Below are 14,413 nucleotides of genomic sequence, written 5' to 3'. Positions count from 1 at the left end.
TATTGGGATGAAGCAGTGTTGACTATACAAGTGAACTGCAAGAGGATCAGCTTATGTTGCATTGGCTGCCAGAGAGGGAGAAGAAATGTATGAAGTGTTAAAGTTTGTTTTGTTTTTAACAGGATGTATGTAGAGAAGCTGTTCCCTCCTTGTACCCCAAGCTGCCCTTGCTGTCCCAGGGCAGGAGGTCAGCTGTACAATAGCAGCCCCTGTCCCAGTACTGTACAAAGGGCTGTCCATGTCGATTAGTGTTAGGCATTAGGGGGTGAGCGTCTAATAGCTTATTACACCCCTGTGGGGAGAGTGGCCCCCAGAGAGCTGCAAATTGCAATCCGGGTCCAATTAAAAAATAAAAGCAAAGAACAGAGGGATGGGGACGCGGTGCAATGACACACATTCCTCTGTAGCCCCTCACATTTCACTTTCACACTCACTGCAAAAATAGAATACTGTGTAGTTTTAACAATTCATATTAAGCGCTATATAAATGAAGGTGACATGTAGTCATCACTATACGGAGACATTTCTACCTGTCCTGACCATTAAAAATGACTTTCTCTGGTGTAGTCAGGTTGAAGACATCAAATTTGACTTGAATAAACCCATGTATATTAGAAACATTTTCACAGTCCAGCTTTCCTATCTATGGGCATACATTAAAATCTTTCACGAGGTTGTCATGTGAATAAATCTAGATTTAAATGAAAAGAGACAACATATTCTATGCATGACCTGAAGTTTTATTCTTACCCAAAACAGGGCAATATAAGTATTATGGAGTGCTAAACCCTCTCAAGTAATGTAAGTTTCATTCAAACATGAAGCCGGGGGGCGCTCTCTCACAGATGGTCCAAAATGGACTCATAGAAGTAATAACTGACGTTCCGGGAAATCCCTTATATCACAAAAGCATCTATTGCTGTAGCTGAATAAAAAGCAGAAACGTTTTTACTGATGAAACGTGAAGACAATAAACACAAGATTGTGACAATATATGGTTTATGTATGTAATTCAAGTGATCTTGGATATTTTCAACAATAAAGTATATGAATAATGCAGTGCTAATTGACTTGATTACAGAAACAATCAAATCTAGCAACTATGCCATTGGGAAAATATAGCAAAAATACTATAGACAACAAATTATTGGTTCAGCAGTGTATTTGATTTTTAAAAGCAAGAGATAAGAAAAAATAAAACCTGTCAATTAAGCAAACGTAAGAAAAAACTGGTATTAGACTTGACATTTCTGTCCTCTTCACTTCTGAAATGATGGCTATGCACCTGTCTACATATGATTTTAAAGATGTGTGATATTATACAATATTATATTATATATTATATTATATTATGTAATAATTAATTACTTTACAGTTTACTAAGGTGATATGTCATAGACAAAAAATGAGCTGTCAGTGACTAAGTTTAATCTTTTGAATCTTTTATATTGGCTTTATGTACACGATTGATTGGTAATCTATACTGGAGTATTTTTAATTTGTATTCGACTTTTACAGTACCTCACAAAATCTAACAACTGCGACTTACAATAACTTACAATGTGACTTTATACACTGACCGGCCAGTTTATTAGGTACACCAGTTCAACTCCTAATTAAAGCAAATACCTAATCAGCCAATCACATGGCAGCAACTCAATGCTTTTAGCCATGTATGGTCAAGTACGATATACTGAATTTCAAAATGAGCTTCAGTGTGGGGAAGAAAGGTGATTTAAATGACTTTGATCATGGCATGGTTGTTGGTGCCAGACGGGCTGGTCTGAGTATTTCAGAAACTGCTGATCTACTGGGATTTTCACGCGCAACCGTCTCTAGGGCCAGACTGGTTTGAGCTGATAGAAAGGCAACGATATGAACACACAACACGTTGAATCTTGAAGCGGATGGGCTACAGCCGCAGAAGACACACCAGGTGCCACTCCTGTCCGCTAAGGACAGGAAACCGAGGCTAAATTCCCACAGGCTCACCAAGATTGTACATTAGAAGATTGGAAAAACGTTGCCGGGTCTGATGAATCTCGATTTCTGCAATGACATTCAGATAGGGTCAGAATTTGGCATAGACGACATGTAAGCATGGATCCATCCTGCTTTGTATCAACGGTTCAGGCCGGTGGTGATGGTGTAATGGAGATATTTTTTTGCCACACCTTGGGACTTCTAGTAGCAATTGTTCAACTGTTTAAGTGTAAAACAAGGATTTATGTAATGTCCATTTTTCCCTAGAGATGGGCTGTAGATCCCCCCCCCCCCACTGCAACAAGTGCCCCCCTTCTTCCCCTTCATGCAGGTGTGGGATCTGCTTTGTTGATCATAATCCTATGTGCGCAAGAGCCGCTGAGTGTGTCTGACTCCGCCCCCTGACCCCCCACCCCCACCCCACAGCCCAAGCACTGACCGTTTTGCTGGGCGACCTCATGGGATCCGACAGGCGTAAAAATAATGATGGACACCTTAGCCACCGCTGACCCGCCCTGACTCGCCCCCGACTCGCCTGCTCCACATGAGAGGTAACGCAACCACTTAACTGGGGCCCCGTAGATACACACACCGACGGGACAGACATACACACTCCTTCACACACATACACTTAAATGCTTCCTGCTGAGAGCTATTTTCCCTTTTCTTCTCTATCAGTAGGGGGGCCTTTTAGACTTAAACTTCAAAATACACAGTCTGAAAAAGGATAAAAACAGCTCATTTGTGAGCAAACCTTCTTTGTGATGCTGTTTACAAAAGGATATGGACACTGGTGGGAGTTCATCTCTAAAATGACATAAGCTGTAGCCATTGTTCCAGTGAAGTATCAATCACAATTAATGTTAGCCACTTATGTGTTTAATGTCTTCATTTGAGATATTCGGTGTCATAAAAACACGTTTTGCTTAAAATACAGTGTATGACCTCGGTAACCTGAAATATGGTTCTGCACCTGAATGGATCTCAGGGGGGAGCATGAGAAAAACTGATTGTGTGTGAAGGTTTGTCTCAGATCCAGACAGTGTGTTAGAGGAGAGCTGAGGTGGGCTGTTTCTCTCAGCTTAGCACTAGGAAAGCGATGTAATACTTTAATTACAGTCCTTAATCACTCACTCTAAAGCCCTCATATTTCTCACCTCCCAAACATGTATCAGCTCGTTTACAGTAGACTAGAGAAACACCGCAGCTCAGCACACACAGAGTCAGACATCCTACACTCTTAAACATGTATCTTGATCACAAGTGCAAGAGAACATGTCTCATTCATCATCGCACAAGTTTCACAGAGTGTGCTAGTATGACCTAAAACAAATGATTCAACTATTACCTAAAACAGACCAAAGACAACTACTACAAAATATGTTGGGAAAAAAATAAACAAAATTCTGAGATGTAGATCAGTTGTCTCTCATTTTAGCATACAGGCCTGTGTGGCGGTGGGAAATGTAGCTTTCGACTTGTGTAATGTCACAAATACTCTTCATTTGATTTGAGTATAGTTAGGCAAAATGGAATAATGACATGAATTAAGGCCATTGCTTGATGACAACATTGAAAGAAGCCTCTCTCTCTCTCTCTCTCTCTCTCTCTCTCTATATATATATATATGTGTGTGTGTGTGTGTGTGTGGTTCAGGTATACTCTACATTATGGGGACAAAATATCATGGAATACAGGATAAATGAATGGGATAGAATATACACTTATGGGATGTAGAATATACAGTTTGTACAGTATAAAAATCATTATGTCTATGGAAAGTCCCCATAAAACAACCAATGCGTGTGTGTGTGAGTGTGTGTGTGTGTGTGTTTAAATGTACATTCTTAAGATATTGTTTCATTGACTCAAGACTAAGATATTGTTTCATAACAGGCTTCCATTTTGAATGGTCACACCATTTGTATTTCCTGATCTCCAAAACTAGACAGTTTTAGTGATTAATTTTTTATTTAATTTAATTTGATCTGGACTTGAACAGAAAAAAACACTGTAAGATCATCTGGAAGCCCTTAAATAGACAGGGCTACAAATAAATAATTATCATTTTAGTTAAAATGTGGCCATACTAATTCATTACCTTATTTTAATTGAGCTAAATTGTGTCCATGATTTAAGGAGGGAAGAAATTAAGTTGTGGGAACAAATTCCTAATTTCTGGACACAATATCTTGTCTTTTTTGCCCACCGTATGTCATATGCAGGGCTCCGTAAGATCAAGGAAAGACTCAAAGACATGAAAACAGGCCCCAACTTTTGTAACCCAACTTTGTTTGATACTTGACAGTTGGAGATAGTCATTCCCAGTCACATTTTGTGCTTGTGAGGGGCTTCAAATTTTCCATGCATCCTTATCCCCACCAAAAAAACTCTACTTGGCCTCAGGGTTGTCCAGAAACAAGTCCTTTATAGCTGTTGTCTCTGATAAAGCTCTGTCTTTAAGTACAGTTTAGTTCATCTGTACTGAGAAACAAAGATCTTTTCAGGCAGGCAGATAGAGATGAGCACACAGGGTTGGGTGTTGGTGGGGGCTGGTGATTGCCTGATGATTGTCCCAGGCGCTAAGTAAGCACAGAGGACAGGCCCCGACTAATTGACAACGTCATATTTGGCAGTGGGGTAAAGTGCTTAGAGAAAAAAGCAGCCTTGCGTAGTGTGAGTAAATATGGCGACTCAGAGATGCTAAATAAGCTCCTGCCCCCACTAGCTCTAATTATTACTGTGGCTTCATCTGATGTGGCAAGGACCACTGTGTTTGGCGAGTTGACAACATGTAAAACTGTAGCTATTTGTGTGTGTGTGTGTGTGTGTGTGTATGTGCGCGCACTTGTATATGTATATGTGTGTGTATATATATATATATATATATATATATGCAGAAAACAGTCTTGTTTAATTTGTGCTCTCATTCTGTTTCTCTGAACCTGAAGCTGACTGGCCTCCACCCAAATCTACACCTCTCCATCTCCTCCTGGGTGGCACTGCCCTGCTTACTGAGGGAATTTCTCAATGGGAGTTTTTTCCCTCCCCTTAATCTCTAAACAAGCACTTGGGTCTGTCCCGCTTTTACTCAGACAGTTCTAATGAAGAGAGGACAAAAGGAGGCGGGCAACCCCTTTTAATTCATCTCACTTCAGTGTGCTTTAATGCCATCAAAACTTCTATACATGTTGTCTTTAAAGTTTTTTTTTAAATCATAAATATATCAATAATAAAAACAGCATTATACTTAGAGAGATGTAATCAAATTAGGTATTTTTAGCACACAAACATACAGTAAGAGCTGTTCTGGTACATACAGAACAATAGTGGTATTGTTTCTGTGGAACTTGGAAATAGACCGAAAAGCAGGTTTGCTATGTGTGCATCTTTCTGTTTTCTTCAGAGATGACTAAGGATCTCATACTGTATTGTCCCAGAAACTTAGTGTAGACATACTTCTGAGGTCTGCACAGGGCAGTCTATGATGATGCTAATATTACATAACCAGACAGTCTCAGAGATTTAAAACTGTGCATTGTGCAACAACAGAGGGTTATTTTGTATTGAATTATTCGGTTCTTTTGATAAGCATAGGTAAGAAAACTTTTTTTTTTTTTCATCTAAAAGAAAAAGACACTACTCCCACTATTTAAAAGAATTCTGAAGGAGTCAACCATATTGCAGGGTTTTGATAGTGATGTAGTCATTGTTTAATTCAGGTCATACAAATAGGCAAATGTGAAACATTTTGGATTATTCATATATATATACGCCTATAAAAAAATTAAAAAAATTAATGTATATATATATATATATATATATATATATATATATACACATGTATGTATATATATATATATATATATATATATATATATATATATATAATATTTGAATGATTCAAAATGTTTCATGTATGCCTATTTGTTGCATATTTCCTAGTCATTTTAATGCTTGTATTAAATTAATTCGCCTTTATCGAGCATAGGTTTGTAAGTTCATATTAAAAGTTCAAGTGTTCGAGGGAAAAAAATATATAAATAAATTAACAGAATTTTGAGATTTGGAAATGTAATTCTTTATTTTCTTTAAAACTTAATATTTTGCATAAATTTTGAAAATGTAGTGACTTTTATCTGTGTAAAGATCATCAGCTATGAAACATCATTTAAAATCAAGTGAGTTAGTGGCATGATGACATTCGATAATTCACTTATCACTTTACCTTACAGGTAAAACTTTAATTTTACCCATAGCTTCCCAGACCACATATTTCTTTCATTAAAGGACAAACTGCAAGTTACATAACTTAATATAAATAGTTTAAAACAAGTGTATAAAACAAAACAACTGCATTTACAAAAATAAGCCAAAAAATTATGATAATAAGACTAAACTTTTTCGATACTGGACAATACTGAATCTTGGCAATCATGGATACCAAGGAAATCCCTCCATCAAACTAGAACTACAAAATACTATTATAAATTCAAACTAAAAAGATAAATCCATTTAAATTAGTGCATGATCCAAAAAAACTGGCACATAATATGGAAATCTCTGTTAAGACATAAAGGAATCCAATGTAGAAGTAAATAGATTTTTCACAGAATAAAATGTGTTTCGACACTAATACATCGGATTTCACTCATTTGATGGATGTCAATTTGTCAATGTTGCATTTATATGAATGTTATCTGGTTCTAAGGCATGTTGCATTTCAGCAGCACACACAGTGTTGAAAAAAGAAAATCTTTTTTTTTCTTATTAAAAAACATACGAGCGCGCGTGATAGATTTATAACTCCGTTCCGTCTCGAGGGTAAATAAGACTGTTCACACTGAAGCTGTTGTAGAAGTGTCCGTTGAACTGCGCGCTCTGGCCGCCAGTAGTAAAAGAGTTATAGTACATTCCACGGTTCACGTGCACACTGTCCTGTAGTTCACTCGCTCCACCGGCCTCAGGTGCTGAGCTGCCGTGGTACTGGCTCAAAGCGCTGATATTTCGGCTGGAAAGTTCGTTTACCAGCCCCAGAGAGCCCTGTCTGCTTGTCGGAGCCGAAGACGAGCTTAAGGCAGACATACTGTTGAAGAAATTGTTGAAGCATGGAGCGCTCGCGAGGCCTGCAGGAGACGCGGCTTTGTGACTGTCACTGGCCGCATCAGTGTCAGGAGATGCGGGTCCGGTGAGGTGAGGGCTGACGGTGGGTTTGATTCCTGCGAGCTGTCGATCATCCTCCGGTTTTGTGTTGCTGGCTGCACCTGTGCTGGAATCAGATCTGCGCTTCCTTTTTCGACGAAAGTTCCCGTTGTCAAACATCTTTTCACAGTTGGGGTCAAGAGTCCAGTAGTTTCCTTTCCCTTCAAGCAAGATGGATAGTTGGTGTGTTAGGGCCCAAATGTAGCAACTTTTCATGAGCAAGTTATTTACTGTGAAATTCCATTAATTTAAACATTAAACGAGTTTTTAAAATTACATTATTGGGCCAATAACTAAAAAGAGAAGAAAAAGGGCCAAGTTCTAAGAAATGTAATCTGTATTAATACCGGTTTCATTTGTGAACAATGTTTATACCATTATTTATTTTTCTTTCTTTCTTTTTTTTTTTTTGTAAATTTTGATTTTATGATTCAATTATTTATAAGTGTCAAGCATAATAATCAAAACAATAAAATACGTCTCTTGCACATTGAATACACCTGAGCGTACACGTCTTAATTAATATTGTCCAAATAATGTTTTCAAACAAGGTCTTTTATTTTTTTTATTTTTTTTATTTTTTTACAAATATAAATTGAACGTCTTGATATATGGGGTAAGCTATTTCATTAATATCAAGACGTTTTCTTAGGGTTATTCCACTTGATAAAAAATGTGCCTTGTATAATGAAGTCTTTTTCAAGATTTATTTGCTTTTTTAGAGGTCACATTACAACAAAATGAATAATTTTGATTCGGCAGACTATTATATATTTATGTAGGCCTAACATTATTTTTTTACTTTCTGATGACTATAATGACATGACTATAATGAAAGATAATGCAAATTTTTTTCTCAAATAATCCAAGAACCCTTTTAATTTATTTATGTAGGCTGTTTATTTATTTACTTATTTATTTAATACATTTTCAATCTCTGGACATGTAAGACTTTTAATTCAAAAATAAATAGAAGTTGCCAATGCGGTAAGTGTTCTCAAGTCATTTTAAACTATAGGTGCTTTAACTATAGTTTTTTTTTTTTTTTTTTTTTTAACTTAGCCTACTGGACAAAATGACTATCACGTCATTGTCTCTATATCACAGTTAATGGCCAGCTATGCAAAGGTGCACGAGCATCACTCACCTGGGTCGTCTTCGTCACGCGGCACTTTTTTGAAGCAGTCATTCAGGGAAAGATTGTGTCTGATGGAGTTCTGCCATCCCGCTTTACTCTTCTTATAAAACGGGAAATTATCCGCCACATATTGATATATCTGGCTCAAAGTTAACTTCTTCTCGTGCGCGTTCTGTATTGCCATGGCTATCAGAGCCGAGTACGAGTAGGGCGGGCGCACGAGCTTTAAAAGTTCCTCTTGGCTCGCAATGGAGAGCCAGCCTAGGTCCGGACCGGCGAACCCAGAGGAGTTAGTGAGATATTGCCTCTGAGAGCCGTAAGCCGGGGGAATGAATGAGGGGCTGTTGTTGCCATGTATGTAAGACGAAGAGGAGTTGACACTAGGTCCATTGAGCCACAGGTATGGGTTTGGGGTGGCGTAGTCCCCCAGGCCGTAGCCAGTTGGTCGCTGCGTCGCAGGTAGACTCTGTTGGTGGTAAACACTGAAGTTGTCACAGTACACAGCCATATCCGGGGTCTCGTGCGCGCTTTTTGGCAGTTGCTGGAGAGGGTTGACAGCAGCGTTACTATTGTTATGGATCTGCGCGTCGATGGTGTTCATATCTCCAGTGCCTATAAGGCAAATGTGTCTCTCTGGAGCTCACGCTCTCACAGTAACGCACAATACTATATCTCTTATGGTCAGGTTAAAAACAACAAGTGTCTGGTTTTTCTGAGCGAAATTTGGTCATATATACACCCATGTGCGGCAAATACGGTGTCTAATCTTGTATTCTTGACTCCTTCAGCCAATAGATGACAATCTCCTCGAAGTAGGCGTGGCATATAGATTGGGGATTTCAGGGAGATGATTTAAATCATTCATAAACAGAGAGAGAGAGAGAGAGACAGACTACAGGCTTGTTAAAATAGAGAAAACCGAATTTAGGCTCAAAACAATAGGCTAGCCTATATAAAGGCTAATACATTTTGCAAATTTAAAACGGACATTAGCTAGTAAATATTATGAACAGAAAGGTTTAAACAGAGTAGCCTATTCTCTGTTCTTCTTTCTTCTTGAAATCTCAGTTGATTTGAATAATAATAATAATAATAATAATAATAATAGGCTAATAGTAACGTTTTTATACAATTGTTAAAATTATTTAACCAGCATAAGTTAGCTAGCCTATTTAGGCTACAGCCACTGAAAAAAAAGATCATCACATAGCCTAAGGATAATCAGATATTTTCGGAAGCAGCTTATTATTAGTGTTGTTGTTGTTATTATTATCAATTGTTGTTGTTATTTTATTGAATTTACGAATTAATAGGCCTGCCTATGTAAAAGTTACAGGTCTGTACAGTTTCACCAAATCGTTTTCTAAAAGGTCTCTAACAAAAAGTTGGTTTTATTAATAAAATATTAATTCATCATTTTAAAAGAGGCTATGTTATGTGAAGTTAGGCTTGCCTACTTTAAGTAGGCTACAGTTGTAGCAAACTAATTTGGCTACCGCTGCTTAAACAAAATTATAGGAAGGCCACAGCATAAAAAATCTGCTTTGCAGCCCATATTTTAGCTAATCAGTTCCCGATTTTGAAATTGTCTGTTTTGGAGCAACACAATGAGCATCAAAATGTCACCGTTTCAGAAATAGGCTAATAATGATCGAAATGTTCTTTAACTGGTTTAGGCTATAGGCTAATTCTTCGATTTCTTCACACTTACCAGTTTCTGTTCTGAGAGTCACGTTGTAAAACGTGTGCTCTTTTCTTTCCTTTTCTCTAATTTAACAAGCAGCTTTCACTACCATTTTAAGATTAATTTTTCAGCGATATCCAAAACCTTCAGCAAAGCATTTCGATGAGGACTAGACAACCGAATAGATTAACGAATCACCAGGCTGTCCTGACCAGATAGACAGACAGACATACAGACAGACAGAGATAGATAGATAGATAGATAGATAGATAGATAGATAGATAGATAGATAGATAGATAGATAGATAGATAGATAGATACTACCTTAAAGTTCACCTCAATATTTTTTGTCCTCTCAAAAATACACCCACACAAAATAAAAATGTAGATTATGCACAAGGCCTATGATATCAATAACCACAAGTATATGATATAAATAGTCTTACGCTAAGAATGATCTATTCAGATGTAGGCCTGAAATATTCTCAGGTAGGTTTTTGTTGTTGTATAGTTTATTTCTCCATCTATCACATAGACAGGCATGCAATGATGCCTGTATCCCTGCGCCACCTAGTGTTGAAAGTAGGTTAGTGACGCAATATTGGTAGGCTGGATGTTTCCATTGCAGCGAGGTAGGCTACTCGCACGATGACGTTTCAATTTAAATTGAAATATGCGCAGAGAACTGATCCAGTTCTATTTAAGTTGTGGTCAAAATCAGTCAAAATTAAACTCTGAATTTAGACTCTAAATCCTGACCTAAACAAACCGTTCCAACCAAACCACAAACCAAGACTTCAAGCCTTGACGAGTTTCTGTGTTTCCAATCCTCAGACATATGATGTAGTATTCTGAAGCATGTATAGGCTATAAATTAATTCTGTTTTTAGGTATAAAGCAACATACACACCTATTATTTTACACAGCCTATCTATCGTTGAATCAAAGACACATCGTCCTACATATATTTAGATAGGCTACTCTTTTTTTTTTTTTTTTTTTTTTTTTTTGTGCCCTAGTACAAAAGGGTCTAGGTGTCTAGCGAAGCCACTGTAGTGTAGATGGTAAAATATCAATTGTTTTCAGATGCCCATCCCATCGTGTTGTTCACGATTTATCTCACCGCTAGATGGGGCTAGATCCATTCAGAAACATCGCAAATGTCCCTGTATTTGTTGCATTGCAAATGTAGGCTATATTTTAAGAAAATATGTCAGTATCATCATCAAAAGATTTAGCTGGCATAGAGCTATCTAAATATGTGTAAATTAAAATGTAATTATTCATTCATGGCTTTCTGAAATTATTGGAACATAAAAGATTGTAGAAAGACACAATCTATACACTTTAGTAAGAGTGGTATTTTTTTTCTTGAAACAAGTTACAACTGAACTTTTCCCTACCTCAAGGCCAAAGTACCAGTATATGTAGCTAATAATATTGAACGATTTTTTTTTCTAATCTAACATGAATAAAAGTGTCCGTAATAAAAGTACTATAACTCTAACACGATGTAACATTCCTTTTACATCACAGCTACTCAAATATTGTATTAATTATATTAACAGTAAGGCATTAGTTAAACACTATTATAGTTTTTATTAATAGGCTACTTTTAATTAGCCTTTATACTTTCAGTTTTCATTTTAATTGTAATAATTGTGTTATGTTTTTATTTAGTCATTTATATTGTTTATTACTATTTTTAATTTTAAGTTAGTTTTAATTCATTTTTATTTCAGTTAGTTGCCAGGGAAACATTTTAAAAATGTTTGAATAATGTTTTAATAGTTTTAATTAACAATAACAATACTGGTATACACAATTGGACACACAGTTTCCTTAGAATTAGCCATGCAATATAAATTGTATTCTATATAAAAAGCATCCTCCTGATAGTAGTTCTCTAAATGGGAATTTGAAAATACGTTCAAAATAGCAATATGGTAAGGAAATCCATAATTCATATGTGCACATGAGCGCTGGCATCATTAGTGGGTCTTACTTCTATCTGAGACATGCTGTCACTGTGCTGCTACAGCAGAGTAAAGATCAAGGCCTGCCGTTGCCTGTACATTGAGAGGAAACCCAACTGAAGGAGAGGCTGTGTGTGTGCGTTAGTCCAGGAAAACAATAGGAAAAGTGAGTTTCACAAGCTCATTATGAGTTCACCTCAGGCTCCTGCACCTTGGTGACAGAGCAAAAGACATGAGAAATGAGAGGAGTTTGAGGCTTAGACAGGAACAGGCGAGAAGGGAAAAAAAGCGTGTGAAAGAGGCTGCGCTCCCCTCTTCTATGAGTGTGGTGACAGAGACAGATGGAGGTAGATATACTCTGTGCTTCTCATTTACAATACAGTGTCACTCTTTCTCTCTTCTTTCTTTGTTTCTGCTCTACATCCCATTTCCATCTCAGTTTAAGTTATTGAGATAAAGGCCCATTTATACGCTGGTCACTATTCCTGTCATGTTCCGTGCTCATTTTATTCTAGAGAAATTCTGTTTTTACAAAATTGATGTAAGATGATATAGACCAGTGATATACACCTTATTCAATTATTTTATGCTATCTGTAATAACAGACCATTTGTTTTTATTTATTCATTTATTATACATGTACATGGGTAAACAACATGAAATACTTTTGGAAGTTAATGTGCAGTCTGACATGCTAAATTATAAAAATATTTTACTAATCATTTAGTAGCCTATATAAATAATTAAATAACTGTCTTATTAAATAATTGTAAATAACTTGCATGCAAAATAAATATTAAGCTATATAGCAGGTAATAATTATTACAAATTATTATTAAAAAAAATTAATTAAACAAATAATAATAATAATTATTATTATTCATATTTTTATAAGTTCTTCTTATTTTTTCTTTCATTATGGAGTGAAAATGTGCAGTTGTTACAGAGCTTTTGATGATTCAGTCATATAAATAACATTTTTAAAAATTGTTGAGATAATTTAGACATTTAAAAGCACATTTTTAGGTTACCTGACAAATACTTTTTGTTGTTTTTCAGTTCAGTTCAGTTTTTGTTATTGTGTCTATTCTGAACTGAAACCAGTTCTGCATAACACATTATGTACAAGAGTGACTTTCTATGTGATTGTAATGAATGCCCTTAACAAGCAGCAGAATCGTTCTACAGGGGCCAGATAACCCACAGAGAGCTAACTACAGTATGTCTTTAATATAAACACACACAGGGGCAGTGTATGGCAGAGACATGTGAAGGAAATACCAGTGGTTTGCTTGGCTAAGCTAAAAACATCTAGAGTCTAAATAAATCCTCAGAAACACACAAGGTAAACAGGGCTGAATGCTTTGTGTGTGTGTGTGTGTTCTCATAGCAGTGTCAATAAGAGCATACAGCGCGAGGGCAGGGGACACTTCTGCATCACAAGCAACCTCTTGTCCACCTCTCACCATTCTGTAATGCGCTTCTGTGTGTCAAGTCAAATGGGCCATAAGCTCAACAACCTGAAGCAGATTTGTGAAATACAGATTGTTTTCCCAGTGCAGGGGTTGAGATGAGGTCAGGCTGTTACACTAGCTGTTCTTCTTATTGGCCAGTCCGACCTCACATCTTTCAGCGACTGGCCTGTACACCGCAGCAGTTATTAGTCCGTTTTCACATTTTTAGATCTCATTTGTCTCACTAAACCAGTGTTTCTCAACTGGTGGGTTGCAATTGCCTACCAATTTGAGAGAGTCGCGGAGTGCGAAGTCAAAGCAGAAAAAAGCATATTATTTCTGCGAGGCTTTTATTTTGAAAGACGCGAGTGAAATCTGTTGACTCTTCTGTCAGACGCAGTTTAAGAAAAGAGTGTCTGAGAAAAACACGTCCTGATTCAGTATTTGCTGTTTTCAGGCTATATGTCGATCTCATGAAAGTGCGTAGGCTATCTATAGCACGAATGATATTTCTCGTATCATTTATACACCAAAACGAGTTTTTGCGTTCAAATGATATGCACTGTAACCCCCTTGGGTAGGATTAAGGATGAGGAGGGCGTGCATATTACACGCCATAAAGTGCTTATCATATGCACGCGAAAACTGCGTATCATATGTACGCAAAAACTCATTTTGGCGTATAAATGATACGAGATACGAGAAATATCATTCGTGCTATAGATACGCACTTTCATGAGATCGTGTTGATATGTCAGTGTCATTATTCTAGCATTACATTATTTTCGTATCTTGCTACAAAATAAAAACTCTCTCACCTCAGAAAAACAAACTGTCCTGTCCTGTCAGACGTACTGTGTTTGACGTAATCATGCAACGCTGTAGTTACGTTGTGAAATTGTAAGTAGCCTAAAAGGTACCAATAAATTACGTAACTGGTACGTTGTGTTAGCTGGGAAGGGTTTGCATGCAGGGA

At 36.9% G+C, this 14,413-nt stretch overlaps 1 protein-coding gene across 1 annotated transcript; it reads right to left on the bottom strand.

Annotated features, from left to right (window-relative positions):
- Positions 1 to 6,044: 6,044 nt before the first annotated feature.
- Positions 6,045 to 9,028, bottom strand: foxi2 (forkhead box I2). Its single transcript, XM_079856364.1, has 2 exons — positions 8,333 to 9,028; positions 6,045 to 7,346 (listed from the first exon to the last, which is right to left on the bottom strand). The coding sequence occupies exons 1-2, from the start codon at positions 8,922 to 8,924 to the stop codon at positions 6,784 to 6,786; spliced, it is 1,155 nt and encodes a 384-aa protein (XP_079712490.1). The 5' UTR covers positions 8,925 to 9,028; the 3' UTR covers positions 6,045 to 6,783.
- Between the last annotated feature and the right edge of the window lie 5,385 nt (positions 9,029 to 14,413).

This window comes from Squalius cephalus (assembly GCF_949319135.1).
Source record: "Squalius cephalus genome assembly, chromosome: 21".
In the NCBI taxonomy this organism is placed as follows: domain Eukaryota; kingdom Metazoa; phylum Chordata; class Actinopteri; order Cypriniformes; family Leuciscidae; genus Squalius; species Squalius cephalus.
The sequence above is the reverse complement of the archived record's forward strand: the minus strand, read 5'-3'. Positions and strand labels throughout refer to the sequence as shown.